This window comes from Scyliorhinus torazame, chromosome 14 (genome assembly GCF_047496885.1).
Source record: "Scyliorhinus torazame isolate Kashiwa2021f chromosome 14, sScyTor2.1, whole genome shotgun sequence".
Taxonomy (NCBI): domain Eukaryota; kingdom Metazoa; phylum Chordata; class Chondrichthyes; order Carcharhiniformes; family Scyliorhinidae; genus Scyliorhinus; species Scyliorhinus torazame.
The window spans coordinates 16,174,351-16,200,511 of NC_092720.1; the positions used below are offsets into that span (position 1 = coordinate 16,174,351).

The following is a 26,161-nucleotide window of genomic DNA, read 5'->3' on the forward strand; positions in this document are numbered from 1 at the left end:
AAGATCCCCCCCCTCATCCTTCTAAACTCCAACGAGTACAAACCCAGAGCCCTCCACTGTTCCTCATACGACAAGCTCTTCATTCCAGGGATCAGTCTTGTGAACCTCCTCTGGACCCTCTCCAAGGCCAGCACATCCTTCCTTGGATACGGGGCAAACTGCTCACAATACTCCAAATGGGGTCTGACCAGAGCCATATACAGCCTCAGAAATACATCCCTGCTCTTGTATTCTAGCCCTTCAACATGAATGCTAACATTACATTTGCCTTCCTAACTGCCGACTGAACCTGCACGTTAATTTTAAGGGAATCTTGAACAAGGACTCACAAGGACATTGTGCTTCTGATTTCCTAAGCATCTCCCCATTTAGAAAATAGTCTATGCTTAAATTTGTCCTTCCAAAGTGCATTACCTCTCACTTTTCCACATTGTATTTCATCTGCCACTTCTTTGCCCACTCTCCTACACTGTCCAAGTCCTTCTGCTGTTGTTGGGCTATCTTTCAGATAAGATGTTAAACCAAGGCTCTATTTCCTCTCTCAGGTGGATGTGGAGGATACCATGGCACTGTTTGAAGAAGAGCACGGAAGTTTTCTCTAGTGTTGTGGCCATTATATATAATTTGATCACTTAGCACTTTGACTGTGGGAGCTTGCTGCATGCAGATTGGCTGCTGCATTTCCAATATTTCAAAAGTACTTCATTGGCTGTAAAAGGCGTTACGGTACCAGGCCAGACCCCCTATTTATATCAGGAAACGGGACGAGAAACCCCAACAATCTTTCACTGTAAACTTTGAGGAAAGGATACTTCACCCCAGGAGTGATTTCACTGAAAAATAGTGATTTTTTTTTTTTTTTTTTTGCATTAAAACAAAAAATTATTATTAACACAGGGTTAACCCCATTAACATCCAAGGGGAAAAAACAGCTTTTCAATTCACAGTTGGAACAGTTCTTAAATAAAAAATGGTCTTTGAGCTGACTTCCTCATCTACTTCCAAAATTTCAGGTAAGCAGAATCCTCATACAGGTCAAATGCCACTTACTAATAAAGTTCACACTGAGTGGCTTACAGATTTATGCACAAAGTCCTTGGAGAGAAGCTTTCAGAAGTCAGTCTGAGAAACGCACCTCCTTTCCTCCAAACCCAGAGTCTAATGATGACCGTTGTCATTAAAGAAAACCCACTGTGTACCGGTCAGAATTGAAGTTAACTGCTCCTGTGATAGTTTAGTAAACCGTCAACACTGTACGTTGCCAAGTGTATATGGAACAGGGAATTAGAATGAGCGGAAAGTTGTTGAAATATTCCATTGAGAAAAGGTGAGAGCAGGTTGCATGCACTTCACAGCTGCTGCAGTGACGGGCTTCTCCTTTGTTAATTAGCTGATGACGCACGGTGTGGCTGGATTGTGGGCACTGGTGAGCTGTCTGCTTGCTGAGATAAGGCGATGTTTAACTTGGCCTTGACCTGCCCGTTTAAAACGACAGCTCGGGTATTTCCCACAAGGAAAGGGTTTAAGTAGACAAGCCTCAAGGTCAATTTGAAGCTAATTGCTGAGGGAATTTTCTGCAGATTGGTGGTTGCTGTTGGAGCTCCCCACTTTGGGAAGAGGCCAGAAATTAGAAAGTTATTGCCGACGCAAGACATTTAGTTCCTGGTGCCAACCTTTCTGAGTTGCAGCAATTTTTGCAAAGGACGGCATCGATGCAGCCTCTTGTGTGTCAGTAAGCGTTGGCAACGTTCCTTGTGTCTGATGCTGTAACGTTGTCACAGCCACTTTGTCATGGTTCAGGATCTTTGATTTTTTTTCTCCCCCCACAATAAAAATTTCAAAATGAGCTACATTTAAATATTGGGGATTTAAAACAAAGGCAAGACATTTAGACCACTGATTAGCATGTTTACACCTGAGAAATAAACTAAGACCGGCTCGGATTTGTAACATTCTTGTTAAGTCTGATATCCCAACCCCATGGAAGTGGAATTCATGGGAATGTCAAACCATTCTTGTAGCTCTTTATCACCTGCTGTTCCTTGCGCCTCATGTTTTGTAGGACACGGCGGAAGATGGAGAAGAATGTGTCTGTCATGACGATGATTTTTAAAGCGTCTTCACCGGGTCACAGGACGAGGTGCCAAGAGGACGACGTTATCGCAGCCATCGACAGCAAAACAAGCCGAGTGCTGCACTATCAGAAAACTCATGAACTGAAGAAATTCCGATTTCCCATGGTGCGTTTCATTGTACTGGAATAACCCTGAATTACTCCCTTCTCGCTGGAATATTACTGTATGTACCTCAGTCCCCACAGCCTGTCATGAGCACAGTTTTCTCAAGACGTTGTGGATGATATAACTTCCAAAGCTGCCCAGTATCTCAACCTTCTGACTGCATGGAAAACTGACAAGCTGGCCCATGCAACTTGGTGTATTTTCTTCCTTTGCATTGGGCACAGCGTGAGCAGCTATTGGAGACTTCAAGCAGGTTCAAGCAGCTGCATGCACTGTTAACAACTGGGGAGGAAGTCGGAAGGCTCAGACTTCAGGCAGCTGATTGATGCAACCTGAAGACTTCAGGGTGTCTGAACTCAATTGAGTTTTTAGAGATGGCTAAGTACTTAACGGAGCTACATGAAATGGCGAGCATGCTTAATGCACATTAAACTATCTTTGTCATTGACGTCTATAATAATGTCAAATGGTTAGCACCATTTGGCTAATATAGATGGCAATAGGCACTGGAAAGTGGGTCAGGCACTGTACAACACTGAGACACAGGCCTGTCATTGTACAACACTGAGACACAAGCCTGTTACTGTAAAACACTGGGACACAAGGTCTGTCACTGTACAACACTGGGACACAGGCCTGTCACTGTACAACACTGAGACACAGGCCTGTCACTGTAACACTGGGACACAGGCCTGTCACTGTACAACACTGAGACACAAGCCTGTCACTGTAAAACACTGGGACACAAGGTCTGTCACTACAACACTGGGACACAGGCCTGTCGTTGTACAACACTGAAACACAAGCCTGTCACTGTAAAACACTGGGACACAAGGCCTGTCACTGTACAACACTGGGACACAGGCCTGTCACTGTGCAACACTGGGACACAGGCCCGTCACTGGGACGCAGGCCTGTCACTGCAACACTGGGACACAGGCCTATCACTGCAACACTGGGACACAGGCCCGTCACTGGGACGCAGGCCTGTCACTGCAACACTGGGACACAGGCCTGTCACTGTGCAACACTGGGACACAGGCCTGTCACTGCAACACTGGGACACAGGCCCGTCACTGGGACGCAGGCCTGTCACTGTGCAACATTGGGACACATACCCGTCACTGGGACGCAGGCCTGTCACTTTGCAACACTGGGACACAGGCCCGTCACTGGGACGCAGGCCTGTCACTGTGCAACACTGGGACACATGCCTGTCACTGCAACACTGGGACACAGGCCTGTCACTGTGCAACACTGGGACACAGGCCTGTCACTGCAACACTGGGACACAGGCCTGTCACTTTGCAACACTGGGACACAGGCCTGTCACTGTACAACACTGGGACACAGACCTGTCACTGTGCAACACTGGGACACAGGCCTGTGATTGTATAAATAGCCTGGATAGTGTACGTGCTGGTTAACGTATTTCTCAGATTTGGGACCAGCAGATGGACTGCAGTGGTCTTTCCATCTTTTTGAACTCCTGACAGACCTGTTCCCCAGTATTGTGCAGTGAATGACCTGTGCCCACCAGAACCGCACCCTTGCTGAGCTATGCTAGAAGCTATGCTACAGCTATACAGAGCCCTGGTTGGAACACACCTGGAGTACTCTATTCAGTCCTGTACTCCACTATTTACAAATAATATATTAGCTTTGAATGGAGTTCAGCATAGATTTATCAATATAATAGCTGGACAACAAAGGTTACATTACAAGGAGAGATGACAAGTTTCTAGAATTTAGAAGATTAGGTATGCTTTGTTCAAAGTTTTGAAGATACTAAGAAGAACTGATAGGATAAATAAACTATTTCTGCTGGTTTGGCTGCCCTACCAGGGATGTAAATTAAAAATGAGAGCCAGGTCTTTGAGAAGTGAATTAAGAAATACTTCAGGTAAAGGGTGCAAGGAGTTTGGGACTCTTGACCGCAAACGGTGATTGGCACAAGGTCAATTATTCATTTTAAATTTGAGATTGATAGACCTTTGTTTGGCAGAGATATTAAGGGACGTGGGGCAACGGCAGTTAGGTCCTGGACTGGCCATGTCAGTGTACGCTAGAACAAGCTCAAGGGATTAAATGTTCCTGTTCATTTGTTCTTGCGTACAGTGGCATAAAACGGAGGAGCAGACATAGGCCACTCGGCCCGTCAAGTTTGATCTGATACGATATCCTCAACTCCACTTTCCCCATAAGCTTTGATTCCCTTACTGATTAAAAATCTGTCTATCTCAGCCTTGAACGTACCTAATGAACTCCGCCTATACAGCCCTCTTGAGCAAAAGAATTTCACAGATTTACTCCCCTCTCAGAGAAGAAATTCTACTCATCTCTATCTTAAATGGAGACCCCCATGCTCTGATTATGCCTTCTGGTCCTAGACTCTCCCACAAGAGGAAACATCCTCTCAGCATCAACCCTGTCAAGCCCCCTGAGAATCTGATATGTCTCAATGAGGTCGCCCCTTATTCTTCTAACTCCAATGAGTAAAGGCCCAACCTACTCAACCCCTCATTAAAAAAAAAAAATCCCTCCGTACCCGGAATCAATCCAGTGAACCTTCTGTAGACTGCCTCCAATGCCAGTCTATCTTCTCTTAGATAAGGGGACCAATACTGTTCACAGTATTCCAGGTGTAACCCTCTCCAGCACTGCACTCCAGTGGTATGTGTTCTTATATGTTCACGTTTGGAGGGACAGAAATTAAATTCATACGCTGGGAGCTCGTAATCCAGAATTTGGGCATGGAGATCAATTATTCCGACATGATTTTAAAAGCGTTAACTTGGGTTGGGAAGTTCTTTCCTGAGTAAATCCATAACATTTGCCATAATAATTTTACTGCACACCCACTATTGCACTTCACTAAAATCTTATTCACAAAATTGCTGATCTTTACCTTCAGAATGTTTGAATTATCATTTTTGTGGGTCACGTGGTGGAGTAGAGTAGAGATGATGTTGCCAATAAAAGTTGAAATCCAAGTTCTCAGCAATTTTTGTTCCCCATTAATTGTTGATGCTAACGCTCATGGTGAGGCAACAGAGCTAAAAAGGACTATGCTGGCCTCTCGCCTTTTAAACTAGCAGAAATCTTTTCGCCTAAATGTTGCTCTTGTCTTCTTTTCCCTAGCCCATGTTCCAGAGTAACAGGGATGAGATTGAAATCCGATATGATCTTCTCGACTGTCACATTAGCATCTGTTCACCGCAGGTGAGTGAAGATGATGCGTCCTAATTATTTGACGGGGAGAGAAAGGTTTTGGGCAGGCGGTATCCGCTTGACGGTGGCTCTGATACTTGTGCACATTGAGCTGATTGAAGTAGAATGAAAGACTGGCATTTATATTGCACCGTATTTCCAGCACAGGGACAGGCCATTCAGCTGGTTCATGTTGGTGTTTTAATGCTTCACAAAGCCTCATCCAGCCTTACTTCATCTCACCTTCTCCACATTTCTTTCTATCCCCTTCTCCCTCATGTGTTTATCTAGCTCCTGTTCAAATGCATCTGCACTATTCACCTCAACGGCTCCTTGTGGTAACATGTTCTGCATTCTAGCCGCTGTCTGAATAAGGAGGTTTCTCCTGAACATTATTGGATTTATCAGTGACTCTCTTGTACCTTTGACCCCTAAATTTTGGATTTCTTCACAAGTAGACACGTCGTCTCTACATCTACCCTTTCAGCCTCTTCATAATTTTAAAGATCCCCAACAGGTCACCCCTCAGCCTTCCCTTGCCTAGAGACAAGTCTTTCCTGAAAGTTGGTAACTCTCGGTCCTGGTAAATAGAACCTTTTGTGACCTTGGGGTGTTGCAAAAAGCACCGTGCAACCGGTTACTTGTGAAGTATAGTCGTTCATTTTTGTAACTGAACCCTAGAAACCTGGGGAGCTCTGTTCACGAGGGTGGGGACGCCAAATTGCTTTTAGTCTTTTATTTGCGATGCCAGCTCGTCAAACCTATCCACTGTGAAATAGATGCGTAGAATTTAAGATAACGCTGATGTAAAAAAAAACAAAAATGAACGGTAGGAAAGCTGAAATAGAAATTTTGTATCAGGTCCATCAATGTTTGAAAGAGGATCAGTGTTTCAGTTTGAGACATGGCTTTAAAGAATGAGGGGGATTCTGTGTTGAAATCGCTAACCTCCTGGACGTTGAAGGGCTTCCTGTGATTTTCCAACAAGCTTGGAGTTTTTAATTCAGCCACGGGAAGTATCTCCGTCATCTCTAATGTTTAATTTCCTTTCCAGGTCGCAGAGCTGTTTACTGATAACTTTGACTACCAAACCAGGGACGACTTTGTACGTGGGATTCTTGTTAATGAGGAGGTGGGTTTTCAATTTGATACTTTGCTTTATTTAAGTTAAAAAGTAGCCCGCAGATTTCCTCTCCTTCCTTTAATATGGTGTGAATCCAACTCTAGTCTTTCTGTCCTCTCCTGGGAAGGCGGGCTTTAGACATTGTAACTCTATTCTAAGGTTGTATGCCCTCTCATCCCCCCCCCCCCCCCCCCCCCCCCCCCCCCCCCCCCAGTGCAGCACACATGTTCCGTGAAGCCTCCTCGCAAGTGTAGGTTGGTGGGTGGCAATTATCGAACTTTAGAATGATAAAGCCACCTAGCAAGGTGGAAAATTGCCCAGGCATTTCCTGTCCACAAAAAGCAGGACAAATCCAATTTGGCCATTATCTGTCTACTCTTGATTATCAGCAAAGTGATGGAAAGTGTCATTGATAGTGCTATCAGGCGGCACTTGCACATCAATGCTGAGTTTGGGTTTCTCTAGCGTCATTCAGCTTCTGATTTAACTACAGCCTTGGTCCAAACATGGGCGAATGAGCTGAAATCCAGAGGGACGGTCAGAGAGATGCTCTTGACACCAAGGCAGCATTTGACTTGTATCAAGGAGTCCTATCAAATCGGAAGTCAATGAAAATTGGGAAGGGGAGGAGGAATTCCCCAGTGACTGGTATCACGTCTAATACAAAAGAAGATAGATGTGGTTGTTGAAAGCCAATCATCTCAGTCCTGGGACATCATTGCTGGAGTTCCTTACGGTAATGTCCTAGGCCTAACCATCTTTAACAATATTCACAATCTTTATTGGTGTCACAAGTAGGCTCACAGTAACACTGCAATGAAGTTACTGTGAAAATCCCCTAGTCGCCACACTCCAGCGCCTGTTCGGGTACACTGAGGGAGAATTCAGAATGTCCAATTCACCGAACGAGCATGTATTTCGGGACTAGTGGGAGGAAACCGGAGCACCCGGAGGAACCTTACGCAGACATGGGGAGATCGTGCAGACTCCACACAGACAGTGACCCAAGCCAGGAATTGAATCCGGGTCCCTGGTGCTGTGAAGCAACAGTGCTAACCAATGTGCTACCGTGTCGCCCTTAGCTGTTTCATCAATGACCTCCCCATCCTAAGGTTAGAAATGGGAGTGTTTACTGATGATTGCATAATGCTCAACAACATTCACAACTCCTCAGATACTGAGCAATCAGTGCCTCCATGCCGCAAGACCTGGACAACATTCAGGCCTCGTGCTGGTCAGTGGCAAGTGACAAGTGCCAGGGAATGACAACCACCAGCTTGTGAGAATTTAACCATCTCCACTTGATATTGAATGGCATCACCATTGCTGAAACCCCCATCCTGGGGGTTACCATTGACTGGAAACTTAACTAGACCATAAAAACTGGCTGCAAAAGCAGGTCAAGGGCTGAGAATTCTGCTGCATGTACCTCACCTTCTGACTCTCCAAAGCCTTTCCACCATCTGCAAGGAGTGTGATGGAATACTCTCCACTTGCCTGGGTGAGTGCAGCTCCAAAAACATTCAGGAAGATTGATATAATCCAGGACAAAGCAGCCCACTTGATTCCCACCCCTTCCATCGCCTTCCACCTATCCTCCCTCCAGCACTGGTATACGGGCTGCATTGTGTACCATCTCTAAGATGCACTTCAACTCACCAAGGCTTCTTTGCACCTCCCAAGTAGGCAACCTGTAGTGCCTCGGAAACCAAAGGCAGCAGATGCATTGGAATACCACCACCTGCAAGTTCCCCTTGAAATTCCACACCAACCTGACTTGGAACTATGTCCGTATCGCTGAGTCAAAACCTGAAACTCTCTTCCTAACAGCATTGTGATAATTTGCATACTGTGGTTCACCTCCACCTTCTCAGGGCAATTAGAGATGGCAATTGTTTGCTGGCCTAGCCTGTGACGCTCTCAGCCCATGGATGAATAATTACAAGAAAGACTACTCGGTCCACCATCTCTCCATTAAATTTAATCTGCCATGTGTCAGACCATTTACCAATCTGTGTCCTCCTGAAGTCTGTTCCTATCCTACTCCTTGTTTTAAGACATTTGAGTTTCATATCATCTGCAAACATGATGGCCTTAACCTTGGGAGATTTGTGAAGGCCAGTGGTGTCAATCACATGTCACAGGTGCTCAACGGAGGATTGGAAAAACTCTCCCTTGTCCGTATGGAGTCTCAGACCGTAGTCTTCCAATCTGCATTGTAATGATTCTATAGCTACTGCAAAGTCGTACGCATGAAGGAAATAACAAGGAATTATTTCTGATGGCCTGAATTTGGTGAGATTGAAGAAAAGGCTAGAACATGTCCTTCCTGTGCAAAGGTAAGAAACCTGCCTCCTTGGCACCCCTGCATCCATGGAGGTGACCTGAAAAGGCTTGACATAGTTTGCATGTGGATTTTTCAGCACCTTTCTAAGGACACGTGTTTTTAGTAACCGTTGACACTCTCACCAAATGGCCAGACGTCGCTGTGATGACATCTACCTCATCCAAGAAGACCAATGAGAAGCTCGGAGAAGTGTTTGGTTGCTTTGGATTTCCGTAACAGCTGGTTACGGACTTGGTCTCACAGAAACTCCCTACGAGAAAAAGGCATTCAGCACATTACATCTGCACCATATCACCCTACCACTAATGGAACATGCTTTGAAAACAACCAAAGAACAAGGTTCGCTTATCCAATGCCTCAAATTCTTACTGGTCTATCGGAGGACCACACATGCCACGACTAAGATCTCTCCTGCATTACTCATAAAGAAAAGGCAGCTGTTTCTGCATTTGATCTTCTAAACCTCCAACAGCCAATGAAATTGTGTGACATCTAAAAATCAAGCACAAATAGAACGGCATGAAAGCAAGCGGTCTGGACCCTGCCAATGACGCTGTTCGTTATGAAGCAGTTAGTCCCATTAACGGTGCTTCGGCCAATGACTACAATGGCCCCACCCTTTGAGGTCTGAACCCTCCATACCTTCACCTTGTCGCCTTACCCGCCGCTCCGACTCCGCCTCCACCCCCTAATGTGTCTCCAACTTCAGTCCGACTTCTCCGTCCAATGTCTGACCCCCCAGCCCACACTCCCCTTTCAAACTTAATTGCTGCCTTTAAATTATCCTTTAAACATTTGCTTTACAGCAGCTAGTGCTGTAAAAAGGGGCGTGTCTTCCAACTCTGTGCTTCAGTTACTCCATGCCAATGCAGCCGGGGGGCTCGCTTCTCCCAGTTTGAGGGATGAAGATCGGGTGAGGCAGGGGCTTTGGAATTTCAACAATGGTAAGTCCTCCAGAGTGGCAATCTGCCGGTGATTGCCTCTCCAAGGAAGTGCAGGCCGTTATTTTGTTTCCCCGCCCATCATATATTTTTCTAGTTTTATGTTATAAATAACCAGAGATAATGAATTTCACACTGATGGAATTTAAACTCTCAACATCTGGTTTGCTGCTTCAATGACACTCGACCCACTGTCACTTGCTAAGTTTAAAATATCACTCTGCACCAACCTTTTCAAAGGAGCTTGTAGTCTGATCTGACTTGGGCATTGAAACATGTTGACCCTTTTGTGTTTTAGATCTTGGGTAATCAAATTCACGCGCATGTGACGTCTGACGAATATGGAGTGCGGGTCTCCAATCTGCTCATGTATGAGGCGGTGTGTTCGGATATTATCCGTCGCTGGGTCTACCCCATGACACCGGAGATGAACTTCACGGACGACGAGAAAGGGTTCAGTGTCCACCTGCGGCACAATCTTTACCGAGGGTCAGAGGTCAGCTTGGGCCAGGGAAGTGTGATGGAAGAAAATGTAGTCATTGGCCGAAGCACCGTTATTGGGACTAACTGCTTCATAACGAACAGCGCCATTGGCCACAACTGTGTTATAGGTGGGTTACTCTGCAATTGTAACCAGTTGGATGTTCATTCACAACTGGTGCCAATGAACCAGATTATCCAGACACATGTCTTTATCTAATGATTGAGTTGGTTGCTGACTGGCCTCCTGTAGCAATAAGAACATAAGAAATAGGAGCTAGAGTGGACCATTTGAATCTTCCAGCATTCAACAAGATCATGGCTGGTCTTCTGTTGACAACTCCACCTTCCTGCACTATCCCCATATCCCTTAATCCCCAAAAATCTTAACGACCTCTGCCTCGAATAAACTCAATGACTGAGCATTCACAGCTCCCTGTGCCAGAGAATTCCAAACATTCCCAACCCGTTGAGTGAAGACATTCCTCCTCATCTCAGTCCTAAATTTCCAATCCCCTATTCTGAGACTGTGTTCCCATCTTCTCTTCCCCAGCCAGGGCAAACCTTTTCTCAAGTTCTATCCTGCTAAGCCCCTTAAGAGTTTCATGTTTCAAACAGATCTTCTCACCATAGACCTGGTGTACTTGATCTCTCCTCAGAACAATCCCCTCATCCTGGGACTGGTCTAGTGAACCTTTGTTGCACACTCTCCAGGACAGGTATATCCTTCCTTCGGTAAAGAGACCAAAACTGCACACACTACTTCAGGTGTGGCCTCACCTTTCCAACTGCTGCATGTTTCCTTGTGTGTCTGCTTGACTCAGTTGGCCACTCTTGGTCACGATTTGTGGGCTTGAGCCCCACATTAATCCACGCGCTCATCATCCAATGCCAGTAGTAAGCAAGTATCATCTTTACAATGATATGTTTAAACAAGACCGGCCCAGCTGTCCGACTGCATTAACACTCCACGTTCATGCAAAATGCCTCATGTACACCTTCATCAACACTGTCCCATCTTCCATCAACACCATCTTCCCTGGCACGCAATGCCATACATTATTCAGTCCTCACTTTACCTGCACTTTGTCCCACACTTGCATCACTCCTGCTTCTATCCACACTTAATCCCTCCAAGCTCCGTTGGTTCTTCCATGAGTCGATTTCAAAATTTTTGTCCTTGTTTTTGACCTCCCTCATCATAGCTGAAAGATCGCATCCCCCTTACATCTCTATGTACTCTGGAACACTGAGCCTCTTACCCATTTCTCTCGACACTCCTCCAGTGCTGTACTTTTCCCGATCACCTCTCAACTCTGTCTGCTCATCTCGCCCTGCGTTTCTTCTCTTCCCCATCTCCCTCCACCCCTCAGACACAAAACATCTCACCACTCGCTTTGTTCCTCAGACGTACACTCCTGCACCTTTCCCGTCATCCCTACCTCTTTTTGCCCCATCTCTGATGTATCTTATTCCACCAATTATTCAGCTCCTGCTTGCTGAAATTCTTGCCCAGCTCCCTCTAACCTGCCAGCTCTCCCTACTTTCAAAAATAATTTCAAACCCTCCTCCCTTCACCTTTCCTAGCTGCTCTATCCCACTCTTGGTGTCCACTAGTCTGTCTTTCCAATTGTAAAGCATTCTAACATATCTCCCTGCATGTGATGAGAGCTTTATGTACAGGTATTCGTGTTGGTTAACTGTTACAGATGATGAATTGAAATTATAAATGGTAATCCAAGGAACTAGTCCATCTGGACATTTACCCTCCACTGGGGCACTAATAGATTGTTGTAATGAGCTTTGCAGCAGAATTGTGAATGGACCATAGCGAGGGCTCTCATCAGTGTAAATAGGCATCAATAGTGAGCAAATGTAGCCATGAGGTTGCAGGCAGTGTAGTGAAAGAACTCAACATTAGGATTAACTGGCAGTTAAAGTGAGAAAACTCACCAGATGCCGTAATAGTTAAAATCACCAAACTGCCAGCTGCTGATTAGAAAATGTTTTTGTAGGATCTAATGATGGACATTGACCAGTGTAGTAAATGCATAGAGGCGGGAGATCATAATAAACATAATCTTTATTCGTGTCGCAAGTAGGCTTACATTAACACTGCAATGAAGTTACTATGAAAAGCCCCGAGTCGCTACATTCCGGCGCCTGTCCGGATACACAGAGGGAGAATTCAGAATGTCCAAATTGCCTAACAGCACGTCTATTGGGACTTGTGGGAGGAAACCCACACAGACACGGGGAGAACGTGCAGACTCCGCACCGACAGTAGCCCAAGCCGGGAATCAAACCCGGGTCCCTGGCGCTGTGAAGCAACAGTGCTAACCACTGTGCTACCGTGTCGTCTATTCAGTCCCTCAAATCAGTTCCGCCATTCAAAAGTGTGGTGATGCGTTCAGGGAGGATTAACAAGGCGAGGAAATACGCAATGTACAGCAGAACGCTAGGAAGTACAGAGGACCTGGGGGACCTTGGGGAGCATGTCCAAAGATCCCTGAAGGCAGCAGCACAGGTAGATAAGGTGCTTAAGAAGGCATATTGGGATACTTGCCTTTATAGTAATGATCTTTATTGTCACAAGTAGGCTTACATTAACAGTGCAATGAAGTTACCTCTGAAAAGCCCCTAGTCGCCACATTCCAGCGCCTGCTCAGGTACACAGGGAGAATTCCGAATGTCCAATTCACCTAACAGCCCGTCTTTTGGGACTTGTGGGAGGAAACCGGAGCATCCGGAGGAAACCCATGCAGACATAGGGCTTTATTAGCTGAGGCATAGAATATAAGCAGGGAGATTATGATGGAGCTGTATAAAAGGCTGGTCAGGCCACAGCAACTTTGTGCAGTTCTAGTCACCACACTTTAGGAAGGATGTGATTGCACTAGAGAGGGTGCAGAAGAGATTCACCAGGGTGTTGCCTGGACTGGAGCGTTTCAGCTATGAAGAGAGGCTGGGGTTGTTTTCCTTAGAGCAGAGAAGGCTGTGGGGGGACCTGATTGAGATGCACAAAATTATGAGGGATGTAGATAGGATCGAAATGAAGAAACTTTTCCCCTTCGTGGAGGGATCAATAACCAGGGTCATAGACTTAAGGTAAGGGACAGGAAGTTTTTTGGTGGGGGGGGGTTTCACCCAGAGGGTGGTGGGAATCTGGAACTCGCTGTCTGAAAGGGTGCAAGAGGCGGGAACCCTTTCCGCATTTAAGAAGCATTTAGATGAACACTTGAAACATCACAGCAGACAAGACTATGGATCAAGTGCTGAAACATGGAATTAGAATAGATAGGTGCAGACACAGTGGGTCAAAAGGCCCCTTTCTGGGCTGTAGAGTTCTAGGGCTAGAGTTCTTCGGTGGTGCGCTACTGCCTCACAGCACCAGAGACCCGGGTTCAATCCCGGCTTTGGATGACTGTGAGGTTTGTACGTTCTCCATGCAACTATTAAGTCTATCTCTGCATGGGTTTCCTCCAGATGCTCGCAGTTTCCTCCCACAGTCTAAAGATGTGCAGGTTAAGTGGGGTTATGGGGATAGGCGGGGGGAATGGGCCTAGATAGGGTGCTCTTTCAGAGGGTCAAATGGCCTCCTGCACTGTCGGAATTCTGTGGTTTAATGGAGTATTAATTCACAGCACCTGAAATCCATTTCTCCATATGTGATCATCTCCCGGATCCCAATCTTGAACATTTTAAATTAACTCCAGCATCCGGCGCATTTTGTGGGGGAAATTTTGTTGGAAAAGGTTTCCTTCCTGAATGGCCTGGGTTGTGTGGTACAATTTCAGTATCACCTCCAGGAGGAATTGTAACAACGATCGAGCAAGCACCTTTGCTCATTTCTCAGAAAGAGATATTTCTTCTGATGTGTTCAGGTTGGACTTCAACATCTCCACCTATGGGGGAAGACGGGGCGGATGCAGGCCTGATCGTCCGCTGCTTCCTCTATTTCTTTTTTCCTTCAATGCACTTCCCATTTGACATGGGTGTTTTTGAAAAACAGAATGGGTAATGGTGGCTAGAAGGCTGATAGATGTGCAGATTGTGCTCTCAGTCAGAACCCATCTGCATCAATGCAGGCTTACAAGTGCTTTCCTCATTTTGATGTTTATGGATTTGGGGAAGCGTGAAGATTATCTGAGACTTCAAGCTCTGAGGTCAACAATTATAGAAAACGCTCCGTGTCAGAGAACGGCAGGAGGAGCAAAATGAGCGGCTGGCAGGAGGGAGTGGGCAGGCGGGAGTGGGCAGGCGGGGGTGGGCAGGAGGGAGTGGGCAGGAGGGAGTGGGCAGGCGGGAGTGGGCAAGTGGGAGTGGGCAGGAGGGAGTGGGCCCTGCATCACAGACAAGAGAGCCACAGCTGAAAATCTGAAATGAAAGCGGCCCGAAAGGCATTTCACAGCCGATTAACTACTTTTGAAGAATATCGACTGTTGTAATGCAGCGAGGGTGACATCTTATACCAGGGCCATGGCTAAAAAACAATGTCTGACATGACTCTGGTGTCGAGCATAGCTCAGCGTAGCAGACCCACCCCTAACTTCAAGGCTGTGGATTAAAATCTCACCCTAGAACTGAGCACTTAACACAGGATAACGCCCCCCCCCCCACCACCCTGTCCACTACTGAGGGGGGCCAGAACTGTTGAAAGCACCGTCTTTCAAATAAGACCTTAATCTGAAATCCAGACTGTTGAAAAAAAAATCCTCTGCCATTATTTTGCAGAGTAGGGGGAGTTCTCCTGGGTACCCTGTACAATGTTTATCCCTCAACCAAAGGTACTTTAAAAAAAGAAAAAGATTATCTGGCTATTATATTGCTGTTTGTGGCATCTTGCTATGCACAAATTAGCAGCTGCATTTATAACAGGGGCTGAGATATACCTGTTGGGAGTTCAGGGGAAAATCAGAACCTGGGAAAGACTTTAATGAAAGAGAAAATGCTGGAAAATCTCAGCAGGTCTGGCAGCGTCTGTAGAGAGAGAAAAGAGCTAACGTTTTGAAACCAATGACTCTTTGTCAACAACTTTAACGTATCACTTGATCATGAATGAGTGTTTTGTTTTCTTCCCGCTCCCTCCCCCCAGGAGACAATGTGAAACTGGACCAGGCCTACATCTGGGATAATGTCTGTATTGGAGATGGAGTCGATATCTGCAGATCAGTTGTATGCAGCGAAGTGGAGGTTAAACCCGGAGTCATATTGAAAGAACGTTGCGTTTTAGCATATAACGTAAGTCCGACTCCATCTAATGCAGAAAGCTTGTTTGCTGCCTGAGGCATTTCCCCATAAGCACCTTTAAGTAGGCACCGTCCAGCTGAGATTCTTCCTGCTCTCAAACTTCCTGTTTCTCTGAGAATTAGAGCTTGATGAGTCGAAAGGACAGGTTCCCCAGACTCTTTGCATTTTGGTCTGCTGGTTGGTGACGTGGCGCTGGGTGACTCACATGTTTGATTTTAACTGCAGTTCCTGTCATACAGCAGAACTGTTGACTGTAACCTCCAATCTCTCACCCCTTATCTCTGCATAAATTGACTGAGGTTGGGTGATGGAAACCCGCAATGTTCACCCCTCGAACGAGCAGGGACAACAAGTGCATGGGAACACTAACACCTAAGTAACATAAAATGTTTTCACATAATCACAAAATTGTCACAGCGCAGAAGGAGACTATTTGATCCATTATGTCTGCACCAGCTCTCCAAACAAGCATGATGACGTAGGGTGGCATTCCCCTGTCTTTTCCCCACACGTTTTTTCTATTCAAACAATCATCAAGTGACCTCTTGAAAGCCTCAGTTGAACCTGCCTCCCCAACAATTCCAGGCAGTGCATTCCAGGCCCGAACAACTCACTGTGACAACGCTTTTCTCGCGTCGCATTTGCTTCTTTCGCAAATCACTTTAAATCTGTGCCCTCTCGTTCTTGATCCTTTGACGAGCATGAACAGTTTCTCCCTGTCTACTCTGTCCAGTCCACTCAGGATTTTGAACATCTCTATCAAATCTCCTCTTGACCTTCTCCTCTCCAAGGAGAGCAGTCCCAACCTCTCCAATCCATCCTCAGAACTGAAGTTTCTCATCCCTGTGTCGTCTTTTAAAAATTTTCCTACTTCAAGACTGTGAAAAAAACAACTTTACACCTTGGTTTCGATAAAACTAACTCCGTCTTTATTGACCAAAGTCTGCATGCAGATGGCTACAGGTTAGAGAGAGAGAGAGCTGTTAAGGTAAACCTGCTCATTCTTTCTCAAGCTCGCAAAGACATGGAGAAAACGTTCAATATTTATACAAAAGCTGTATCATTTTACAAAAACAGACCTTGTTCAAAAATGTCAATACAGTCATAACTTCTGATCAAACATGTTGTCATGGAAAGACCCTGACTCGGCTTATTTGCAGTATTTTGTCTTTAGAGGATTTAAGACGTGGTCCTATTTTGTTTTTCACCTCTGCCCTCATGATGCCTTGACGCAGATGGACCTAGGTCATGAGGTTGTGTTATTAGGACATTCCTAGATCGTGGCTTTGTTATCAGGTTTTACTAAGGTCAGGCACTATTTTCCCTCTTCTGGCCTTGTATGATACAATTATTTGGATTCTTAGCTTTGTCTAGTTTGTCAGGGTCTGATCTTGGCACTTAGCTGACACAGCTGTCTTACACTTGGTTACATAAGTTGGCTATTTTTCCCATCATGCTATTGCTGAGTTTGTACACTTTCACATTCCCTCCTGTTGTCCCATCAGGACAACCACTCAATTTGTTCAAATAGGGATATTCAGGAGACGGGTGTAAATACATTGACACAAGCATCCAAGCAATCCTATTGCTAATAGTAATAATATGAAGGCCTTAAAGATCCAATCGAACAATCCGTGTCCCAGCCAACCTAACCAACCTGGTGGGTTATAATTGTGAAATTCTTGGCCAATTTCTTGAAGTTGATCCGCCTGTCTTCTTATATGGTCAGCTAGGTTGGTAATATTTTCAGAGGCATCTGGGATATAAGTACAGCATTCCTGACCTATAATGGCAAACGTTCCTCCCTGCGAGGCTAACAGATAATCCAGAGCCATTCGATTTTGTAATGCCACAGTCCGGACAGCCACCAGCTCAGCCGAGACCTCGGCTAGTGCCCGTCCGGTTGCCCTGGATTCTGCTGCTGTTATGTTCGACAGTTGTTCCAATGCCGAGGCCATAAGGATCAGTTTGTTTGCTGCCTTGCCTGTTCCGTATTGTGGAAAGGCGATCATAAAGAACTCCTCGGTTTTACTAATGGTCCTCCTGATTCGTGAGGAGTGTTGTTTAAGGGAGAGTAGGTGGTGCATGCAGGGTACGACATATCCTAGATAACAGGACCCTGTCCAATTTCTGGGAAGCCAGGAGTATGCTTTAGTGCCACATATGAAATAGGTCCCGTTATAGGCCGTAAAATTCTCAGCCATTGTCATCCAGGGTACCTGGGAATTATGCGTCCATGAGCTATTTGATGTTTTATTCCACACCCTGGACCAATCAAGAACAAACATATCCTTGTTGGAGGGTTTGGTATCGGTCCCTGCCATTCGGTTGTAAGATTACACCTCCTCTGCCCCATTGATGGTCCTTCTCCTGATTTACTAAAACATAGGGATCCTTGCGCAGTGCTCGATGGGATGGTAAGGGCAGGGGGATTCGAAACATGGGGATATCCAGGTTGATACCAGGCTGAAAATCTAGTCATCCCATAGCCAGCCGATCTCCAAATTTTCATATCTCCACCGAACCCCTGTGTTCGGTTTTGACGCAGTATCCACTCAACTGTTTCTGCTAAGTGGAATGGGAGTGATTGGAGAGGTAGCCCCTCCTTGGAATGGATGGGGATATGGGTACAAACCCAACTTACTTACATTCAATCTGTCAGCATAAATATATGACATATATAGAAAGCGATTAGCACACAGCTCTTTGTCAGTTTGTTCGCCTACTGTCGAATGGCCATTAAGACCAATTAGTCCAAATATTCCAAATGTGATAATGAAGATCCTCATTCTGCGTCCTCGTTGGGGCTGGAGCCAATCTTCTTACAATCCGATAGGTGTACCCAACTCGAACGTCCTTCGAGTTTAACGGCAGTCGGTGTAGTCAGCAATACTTGAAAAGGGCCGCTCCAGTGTTGCCCTAACTTCTCTCTGTCCCAATTCTTTATCAGCACGTAGTCTCCTGGTTTGACTACTGGATATCGAGGGATCTTTGTTCCGGCTGTTGCTGGGAGATGGGCCTGTTTTACCTGCGAGTGGAGAAACTTCAAAGAAAATGTTAATTGCTTCAAATAACTCAGCATTTTATCTCCCATAACGTGGAGGTCTACTCCCTCTAGGGGTTCTTCATGGGCATCCCAAGGAGTCCTCATTGGCCGACCGTAGACTATCTCTGCAGCTGACAGTCCGGACCGCGAATGTGGAGTAACCCTCATGTGAAACAGTGCCAAAGGCAATATCTTTAGCCAATTTAATCCAGTTTCTTCGGTCAATTTAGATAATTTTTCTTTTAAGGTCCCATTTGCTCTTTCTACAATTCCTGCTGCCTGTGGATAATACAATTATGTGGATTCTTAGCTTTGTCTAGTTTGTCAGGGTCTGATCTTGGCACTTAGCTGACACAGCTGTCTTACACTTGGTTACATAAGTTGGCTATTTTTCCCCATCATGCTATTGCTGAGTTTGTACACTTTCACACCTGGAACCATTCCTGTGAACCTCTTCCGCACTTTCTCCAATGTGGTCACATCCTTCCTATAGTGACACCCAGAACTGCACAATATTCCAGCTGAGGTCAAATTAGTGTCCTAGTGTTCAGCATAACCTCCTTGCTCTTGTACTCTATGACCCTATTAATAAAGCCCAGGTTACTGTATAATAAAAGCAAAATACTGCGGATGCTGGAAATCTGAAATAGAAACACCTTCTCTGGCTACGCAGTTGCTCTCATTAACACATTCTGCTACCTCACCTTTGGACACCATTAATACTCTTCATCCCTTAATCTGCCGATAATGCTCCCCTTTGTCTTATGCCCATGACAAATTTGTCCATATCTCCTTTACCCCATCCCCTCTGCCCCCTTTCCAACACTATATTCTGTACATTTCTACCTTGCTTCAGTTCTGTAGAAGGATAATTTCGATCCGAAAGATTAACTCTGTTTCTCTGCACAGATGCTGCCAAGCCTGCTGGGTTTATCTAGTATTTTCAGTTTTTATTCTAGGATGCTGCATGTTTTATTAGCTGCCCTCTCCTGCCACTTGAATGACTTATGCACATATACACTCTGGTTCCTCTGCTCCTGAACCCCTTTAGAATTGTACCCTTTATTTTTACTGTCTCTCCATGTTCTTCCGACCAAAATTAATCACCTCACACTTCATCTACCACCTGTCTTGCCACTCCACCAATTCGTCTGTGTCCTTTTGAAGTTCTGTGTTGTCCTGCTAACAGTTTACAGTGCTTCCAAGTTTAGTATCACCCGCAAACTTTGGAATTGTCCCCTGCGCACCAAGATCTAGATCATTAATATATATCAGGAAAGGCAAGGGGCCCAATACCGAACCCTGGGGAATACCACTGCACACCTAGCCAACAAAATATCCATTAACCATTACTCGCTGTTTCCTATTACTCGGCCAACTTTGTATTCACATTGCTACTGTCCCTTTTATTCCATGAGCTACAACCTTTCTTCCAAGCCTGTTGTGTGGCACTATATCGAATGCCTTTTGAAAGTGCATGTGTACCACATCAACAGCATTACCCTCATCAACCTTCTCTTACCTCCTCACAAAATTCCAAGTTAGTGAAACACGATTTTTCTTGAAGAAATCAATGCTGGCTGTTCCTAATCAATCCACATATTGCCATGCGACTATTAATTCTATCTCCAATAATTGTTTCTAGAAGCATCTCCCACCACCAAAGTTAAACTGACTGGTCTGTAATTGTTGGGCTTATCCTTGCAACCTTTTTTGGACACGGGCGTACCATTTGCAATTCTCAAGTCCTTTGAGTCTAGGGAAGATTGAAAGATTATGGCCAGCGCCCCTGCAATTTCCACTCTGGCTTCCTTCATTATCCTTGGGCGGATCTTACCCAGTCCAGTGCCTTGTCGACTTTTAAGCATGCAGTTTATCCAATGTCCCCATATCAATTTTGAACCCCTCTAACGACAGAATTTCCTCCTCTGTCAACAAGGCCTAGATAGCATTTGCTTCCTGGCTAAAGACAGACTTAAAATATTAATTTTAACACCTCAGCCATGGCTCCTGCCTTGATGTTTAGATCCTCTTTTTGGTCCCTAATTGGCCATCCTTCTTTTACCATCCTTTTACTATGTGCCTTCCTGGAGGTTGCATCACATGTCTTACCCCCACATTCTTGCCATTAGTCGGCCATCCATCCTTATGACATAATGCTTTCTCACACTACTTGGAAAGCGTTCCGGCTCATTACCCAAGTGGACGATGTATGACTGTAGCCCAAACACCCTTTTTTTCCCTCCAATTTCAATATTTTTATATCTGGTAAAGAGAAATGGTTAGAGAAAAATGAAAAAAAGAACAATTTTTTTTAACGTCGCTATGATTTTTCTCCAGGATTGCACACAGCAGTGTCCTGGAGGTCTTCAATTCTTAGAGACTCCTGGCCAATCCTGGAGGATTGGCAACACTCCTTCTAAGTTCCCCTTCAGATCGCACACCATTGCTTCATTGCCATTGAGTCAAAATCCTGGACTCTCTCCCTAACAGCTCTGAGTGGGCTACTTTTGACGATATTGAGTTCTTTCTGCCCTCAGTCTGGTCGCATTCAAACCCTGAGACGGATTGTAGGTATTGATTTATTTTATTTCAAATGGCTTACAAGCTCCACTCACTCTGATAAAAAGGCAGGAGACAACATGCCTCTTGAAACTTCCAGAGCGAGTGAGACAAAGCGAGCACAGCATCTGGTTTCACACACATGGATTCAGCATCAAGCTTCACATACCCACGACCAAATAAGGTAACGGTAACAAATGCAAGATTCTCATAGGTCTTTCTCTCACATTCCTTGACCTGGCCATATAAGCTGACCCTGGGGCCCCTTTCACCCAGCATCCACTGCACAAAGAACCGGTGCTAATGGCTGCCCATCCCCCTTCTTCCTCTCTTGAATCCCACTTGCAGGCTGCACATTAAGATTTTACACCTAACTTGGCCTAACTACCCATCATGCCTTTCTGTTCATTTCCTCACTTTCACCACACTCACTGCATCGGTTCGCAAAGGCGGCACATCACTCCCTTGTGAGAGGAAATTATTGCTGGGCAATAATTTATTTAAAATGTATTATTTGAAAATGAAATGAAATGAAAATCGCTTATTGTCACGAGTAGGCTTCAGTGAAGGTGGCCTAGTCACCACATTCCAGCGCCTGTTCGGGGAGGCAGGTACGGGAATTGAACCGTGCTGCTGGCCTGCCTTGGTCTGCTTTAATAGCCAGCGATTTAGCCCAGTGAGCTAAACCAGCCCCTAGTATATATTTCATGGGATGTTGCCCGTCTCTAATTGCCCTTGAACTGAATGGTTTGCTTGGCCTTTTCAACCACATTACTGTGGGTCACATCTGGGCCAGACCAAGTACGTATGGCAGATTCCCTTCCTCAAGGAGCATAAGTGAACAAGATGGATCTTTATGACAATCAGTGATAACTTCATGGCCACCATTACTGAGAATAGCTTTATTTTCCAGATTTTTATTTCGTGAATTCAATTTCCATCAGATGCCACGGTGGTATTTGAACCTGTGCCCCCAGAGAATTAGTCTGGACCTCTAGATTCGTAGTCCTGTCACATTGCCACCACAATCCTGTTGTATCACCAATGCCCAAATCCCAGGAATTAATGGATTTTTAAAAAGAGATTGTCTGAAGAGATCTTTTCTTGCCGTGAGCAGGGAAAACTTTGCAAACGTTTTGCCAATCCAGAGACACTATACTGTCCCAGTCAAATATTACAGTCACTAAAGTTGTTGGCATCCTGATCCTGTGAAAGACCCGTGACATTGAGTTACACTGGGTGATCCAGTGCATAATGAAACACTCGGTAGGCGTTGCCACTCTCATGAGGCCGTGCTTATTCTGGAAAGAGAAAAAGCTTGATTTTGTGTTTGAAACAGGCTGTGCTGAAATTGCCCAGTCGGCTTATCAGCGGCTGTGAACAATGCAGGATAATGCAGCCAGGTAGAGAGAGCTCAGCAGAATGCTGACTAGCCTCATCTCTTCTGAAATGCTGAGGGTTGCAGAATTGCAGGACAGAAACGAGCCAACTGGCCCAACCCTTATTTATGCTCCTCCCAAATGGCCGGCACAGTGGTTAGCACTGCGGACTCACAGCGCCAGGGACCCGAGTTCAGTTCCGGCCTTAGTTGACTGTGTGGAGTTTGCACGTTCTCCCAGTGTCTGCATGGGTTTCCTCCCACAGTCCAAAGATGTGAAAGTTAGGTGGATTGGTCACGCTAAATTGCCCTTAAGTGTCCAGGATTGTGTGGTTTAAGTGGGGTTGCAGGCATAGGGCGGGGGTCTTTCAGAGGGTCGGTGCAGACTCAGTGGGCCGAATGGCCTCCTGCACTGTAGGGATTCAGTGATTCAGTGAATGGGTCTGCTGGCACCGTTCACTTTGGTGAACATTCTTCATTCTAACAACCCTCCTCGCCATTGTAGCCAGCATCTCTGGGCCCATGGTTGATACTTTCTGTTTGTCACAGTGTTTCTGTGTTGGGGGCACTATGCTGCCAGTGGATCGCAAGGACCTTTCTGAATAGCACGTATGAGATGAATGGGGCTGCCCACTCGTGTTTCTGAGAAATATAGTTCAGGTTTCAGCACTATACATTAGTCTGGTTAGGACACAAACATCACAGATTCTTAGTCATGTGGCAGTTGTGAGTTGTTTTTTTTTCAGTCTGTTGCCTGAAGCTTTCCCAATACCACAGCGGCACTACCAATACAAGCAGATATCTGCACCTCCCCCTTTCGGCACCGGTGCTAATCACCTGAACTACCCCATGTGGTGGCTGGTTCCCCAGGGAATAATAAAATACTGTGGCACAGGAGGCCAATTGGCCCACTAGTCTGCGTCAGCTCTTTCAAAGAATAATCCAGCCAATCCACAGACTTATGTCAAATGTCCTATTGTTTGAAGCTTCTGAGGATTGTTTAGATTGTAATGTGTTTTATTGCAATTTTTTTTTTCAAGTTACCAAGTGAAATAATAGCCAAGATGCAGATTTCCAAGAATGTTTGAGTACCTAAAGGAAACAGCTATGTCTTTTGGGGGAAGCTATGGTGGATGCACTAGAATTGATGCGGTCACACTTTTCCTAGGTGGTTGTGGGGCCTAATGTGACCTTTCCAGAGGGCACTGTGGTGTCCTTGCACTTGCCAGATGAAGAGGAAGATGAGGATGAGTTCAGCGATGACGCAGCAGCAAACCACACACCTTCAAAGGCAAAGGCGAAAGGTGAGACAGTCACGCTTAAAGTACCAGCCTGGCCCAATCTCGTCTCTGAGTCAGAAAGTTGTGTGTTTCAAGCCCCACACAGGCACCATTCTGGCCAGCGAGTCTGGCAGCATCTATGGAAAGAAAAAGAAAAACACAGTTAACGTTTTGATTCCAATGTGACTCATATGCGGAACCCAGGGTTACTGATCTCAGTCAGAACAGCATCTAGAACTTTGGAGTTGGGATCCATACAATGGAGGGGAAATTCCAAACATGGTTCACTGTCCAGCTGACTTTCAGATAACCCTGGCTGATGTTGGAGCTGCCAAAGGGCTTTGATGGATCATTCAGCAAAATGCCTTGTTGCTGCTCTTTAACTAGCCAGTGAAGAGAAGTCATATCATCAAAGTGGTGTTGAGGTTCTCTTTCCCCCCCCTCCCCCCCCCAACGCCAGTGCTCATGTTGCTGCAGGCGCATGGCACTGCAGTAGCTGGAAAGGTACCATGCAGGCCTTGTTTTATGCGAGACAATGCATGGGTGCAAGCACCAAAGAAATTTAAAGGTATGCTTGCTGTTGCACCTGACCAACAGAATTGTAACGGGAACATTGCCCCCTCCTTTCCCAAGAGGCAATTCCCACACGCTGCCCCCGCTGGATAAATACATGATTAGCAAGTTAATAAATTCACACTGTAAAATAGAGACAACCCTATCTTTCTCACATTCCATCTGTTGTTGCACAGGCTACAACCAGGCTGAAGTGGGATCACAGGGCATTGGATACATCTGGAAGGTCGCTACTGAGCTCGAGTGTGAAGATGATGAGCTGGCGCAGGATATATGGGGTAAGGGCTTTCAGGAGAAATGATCAGGAAACTTCAAGTCTAACCCACTTGACTTTATACAGAAATCAACCACAACCATTCACTTTTTCATCATGAGCTGCAATCTGTCCGCTGGCCAGAAAGACGCACAATTGCATCTGAGCCACTCATTGTCTGGCTCTATGTCCATCCCTGATAAAGTATTCCGCAGTTGCATACTCTGCGTACAGTTGCATACTCTGCGTACAGTTGCATACTCTGCGTACAGTTGCATACTCTGCGTACAGTTGCACACTCTGCGTACAGTTGCATACTCTGCGTACAGTTGCACACTATGCGTACAGTTGCACACTCTGCGTACAGTTGCACACTCTGCGCACAGTTGCATACTCTGCGTACAGTTGCACACTCTGCGTACAGTTGCACACTGCAACCAGTTGCACACTGCGTACAGTTGCACACTCTGCGTACAGTTGCACACTCTGCGTACAGTTGCATACTCTGCGCACAGTTGCACACCATACAGTTGCACACTGTGTACAGTTGCACACTCTGCGTACAGTTGCACACTCTGCGTACAGTTGCACACTCTGCGTACAGTTGCACACTGCGTACAGTTGCACACTGCGTAGAGTTGCATACTCTGCATACAGTTGCACACTGCGTACAGTTGCACACTGCGTACAGTTGCACACTGCGTACAGTTGCACACTCTGCGTACAGTTGCATACTCTGCGTACAGTTGCACACTCTGCGTACAGTTGCACACTGCGTACAGTTGCACACTGCGTACAGTTGCACACTGCGTACAGTTGCACACTGCGTACAGTTGCACACTGCGTACAGTTGCACACTCTGCGTAGAGTTGCATACTCTGCATACAGTTGCACACTCTGCGTACAGTTGCACACTGCAACCAGTTGCACACTGCGTACAGTTGCATACTCTGCGCACAGTTGCACACCATACAGTTGCACACTGTGTACAGTTGCACACTCTGCGTACAGTTGCACACTCTGCGTACAGTTGCACACTCTGCGTACAGTTGCACACTCTGCGTACAGTTGCACACTCTGCGTACAGTTGCACACTGCGTAGAGTTGCATACTCTGCATACAGTTGCACACTGCGTACAGTTGCACACTGCGTACAGTTGCACACTGCGTACAGTTGCACACTCTGCGTACAGTTGCATACTCTGCATACAGTTGCACACTCTGCGTACAGTTGCACACTGCGTACAGTTGCACACTGCGTACAGTTGCACACTCTGCGTAGAGTTGCATACTCTGCATACAGTTGCACACTCTGCGTACAGTTGCACATTCTGCAACCAGTTGCACACTGCGTACAGTTGCACACTCTGCGTACAGTTGCACACTGCAACCAGTTGCACACTGCGTACAGTTGCACACTCTGCGTACAGTTGCACACTCTGCGTACAGTTGCACACTCTGTGTACAGTTGCACACTC

The 26,161-nt window shown here is 45.9% G+C and overlaps 1 protein-coding gene across 1 annotated transcript in view; it reads left to right on the forward strand.

Annotated features, from left to right (window-relative positions):
• The window catches only part of eif2b5 (eukaryotic translation initiation factor 2B, subunit 5 epsilon), a 93,529-nt gene that overhangs the window by 37,497 nt on the left and 29,871 nt on the right, over positions 1–26,161 (forward strand). The window contains exons 4-10 of the mRNA XM_072473738.1: positions 2,063–2,240; positions 5,382–5,462; positions 6,505–6,582; positions 10,160–10,472; positions 15,437–15,582; positions 23,746–23,881; positions 24,607–24,708. Coding sequence (XP_072329839.1) covers positions 2,063–2,240; positions 5,382–5,462; positions 6,505–6,582; positions 10,160–10,472; positions 15,437–15,582; positions 23,746–23,881; positions 24,607–24,708 — 1,034 coding nt within the window. The remainder of the gene's footprint in view (positions 1–2,062; positions 2,241–5,381; positions 5,463–6,504; positions 6,583–10,159; positions 10,473–15,436; positions 15,583–23,745; positions 23,882–24,606; positions 24,709–26,161) is intronic.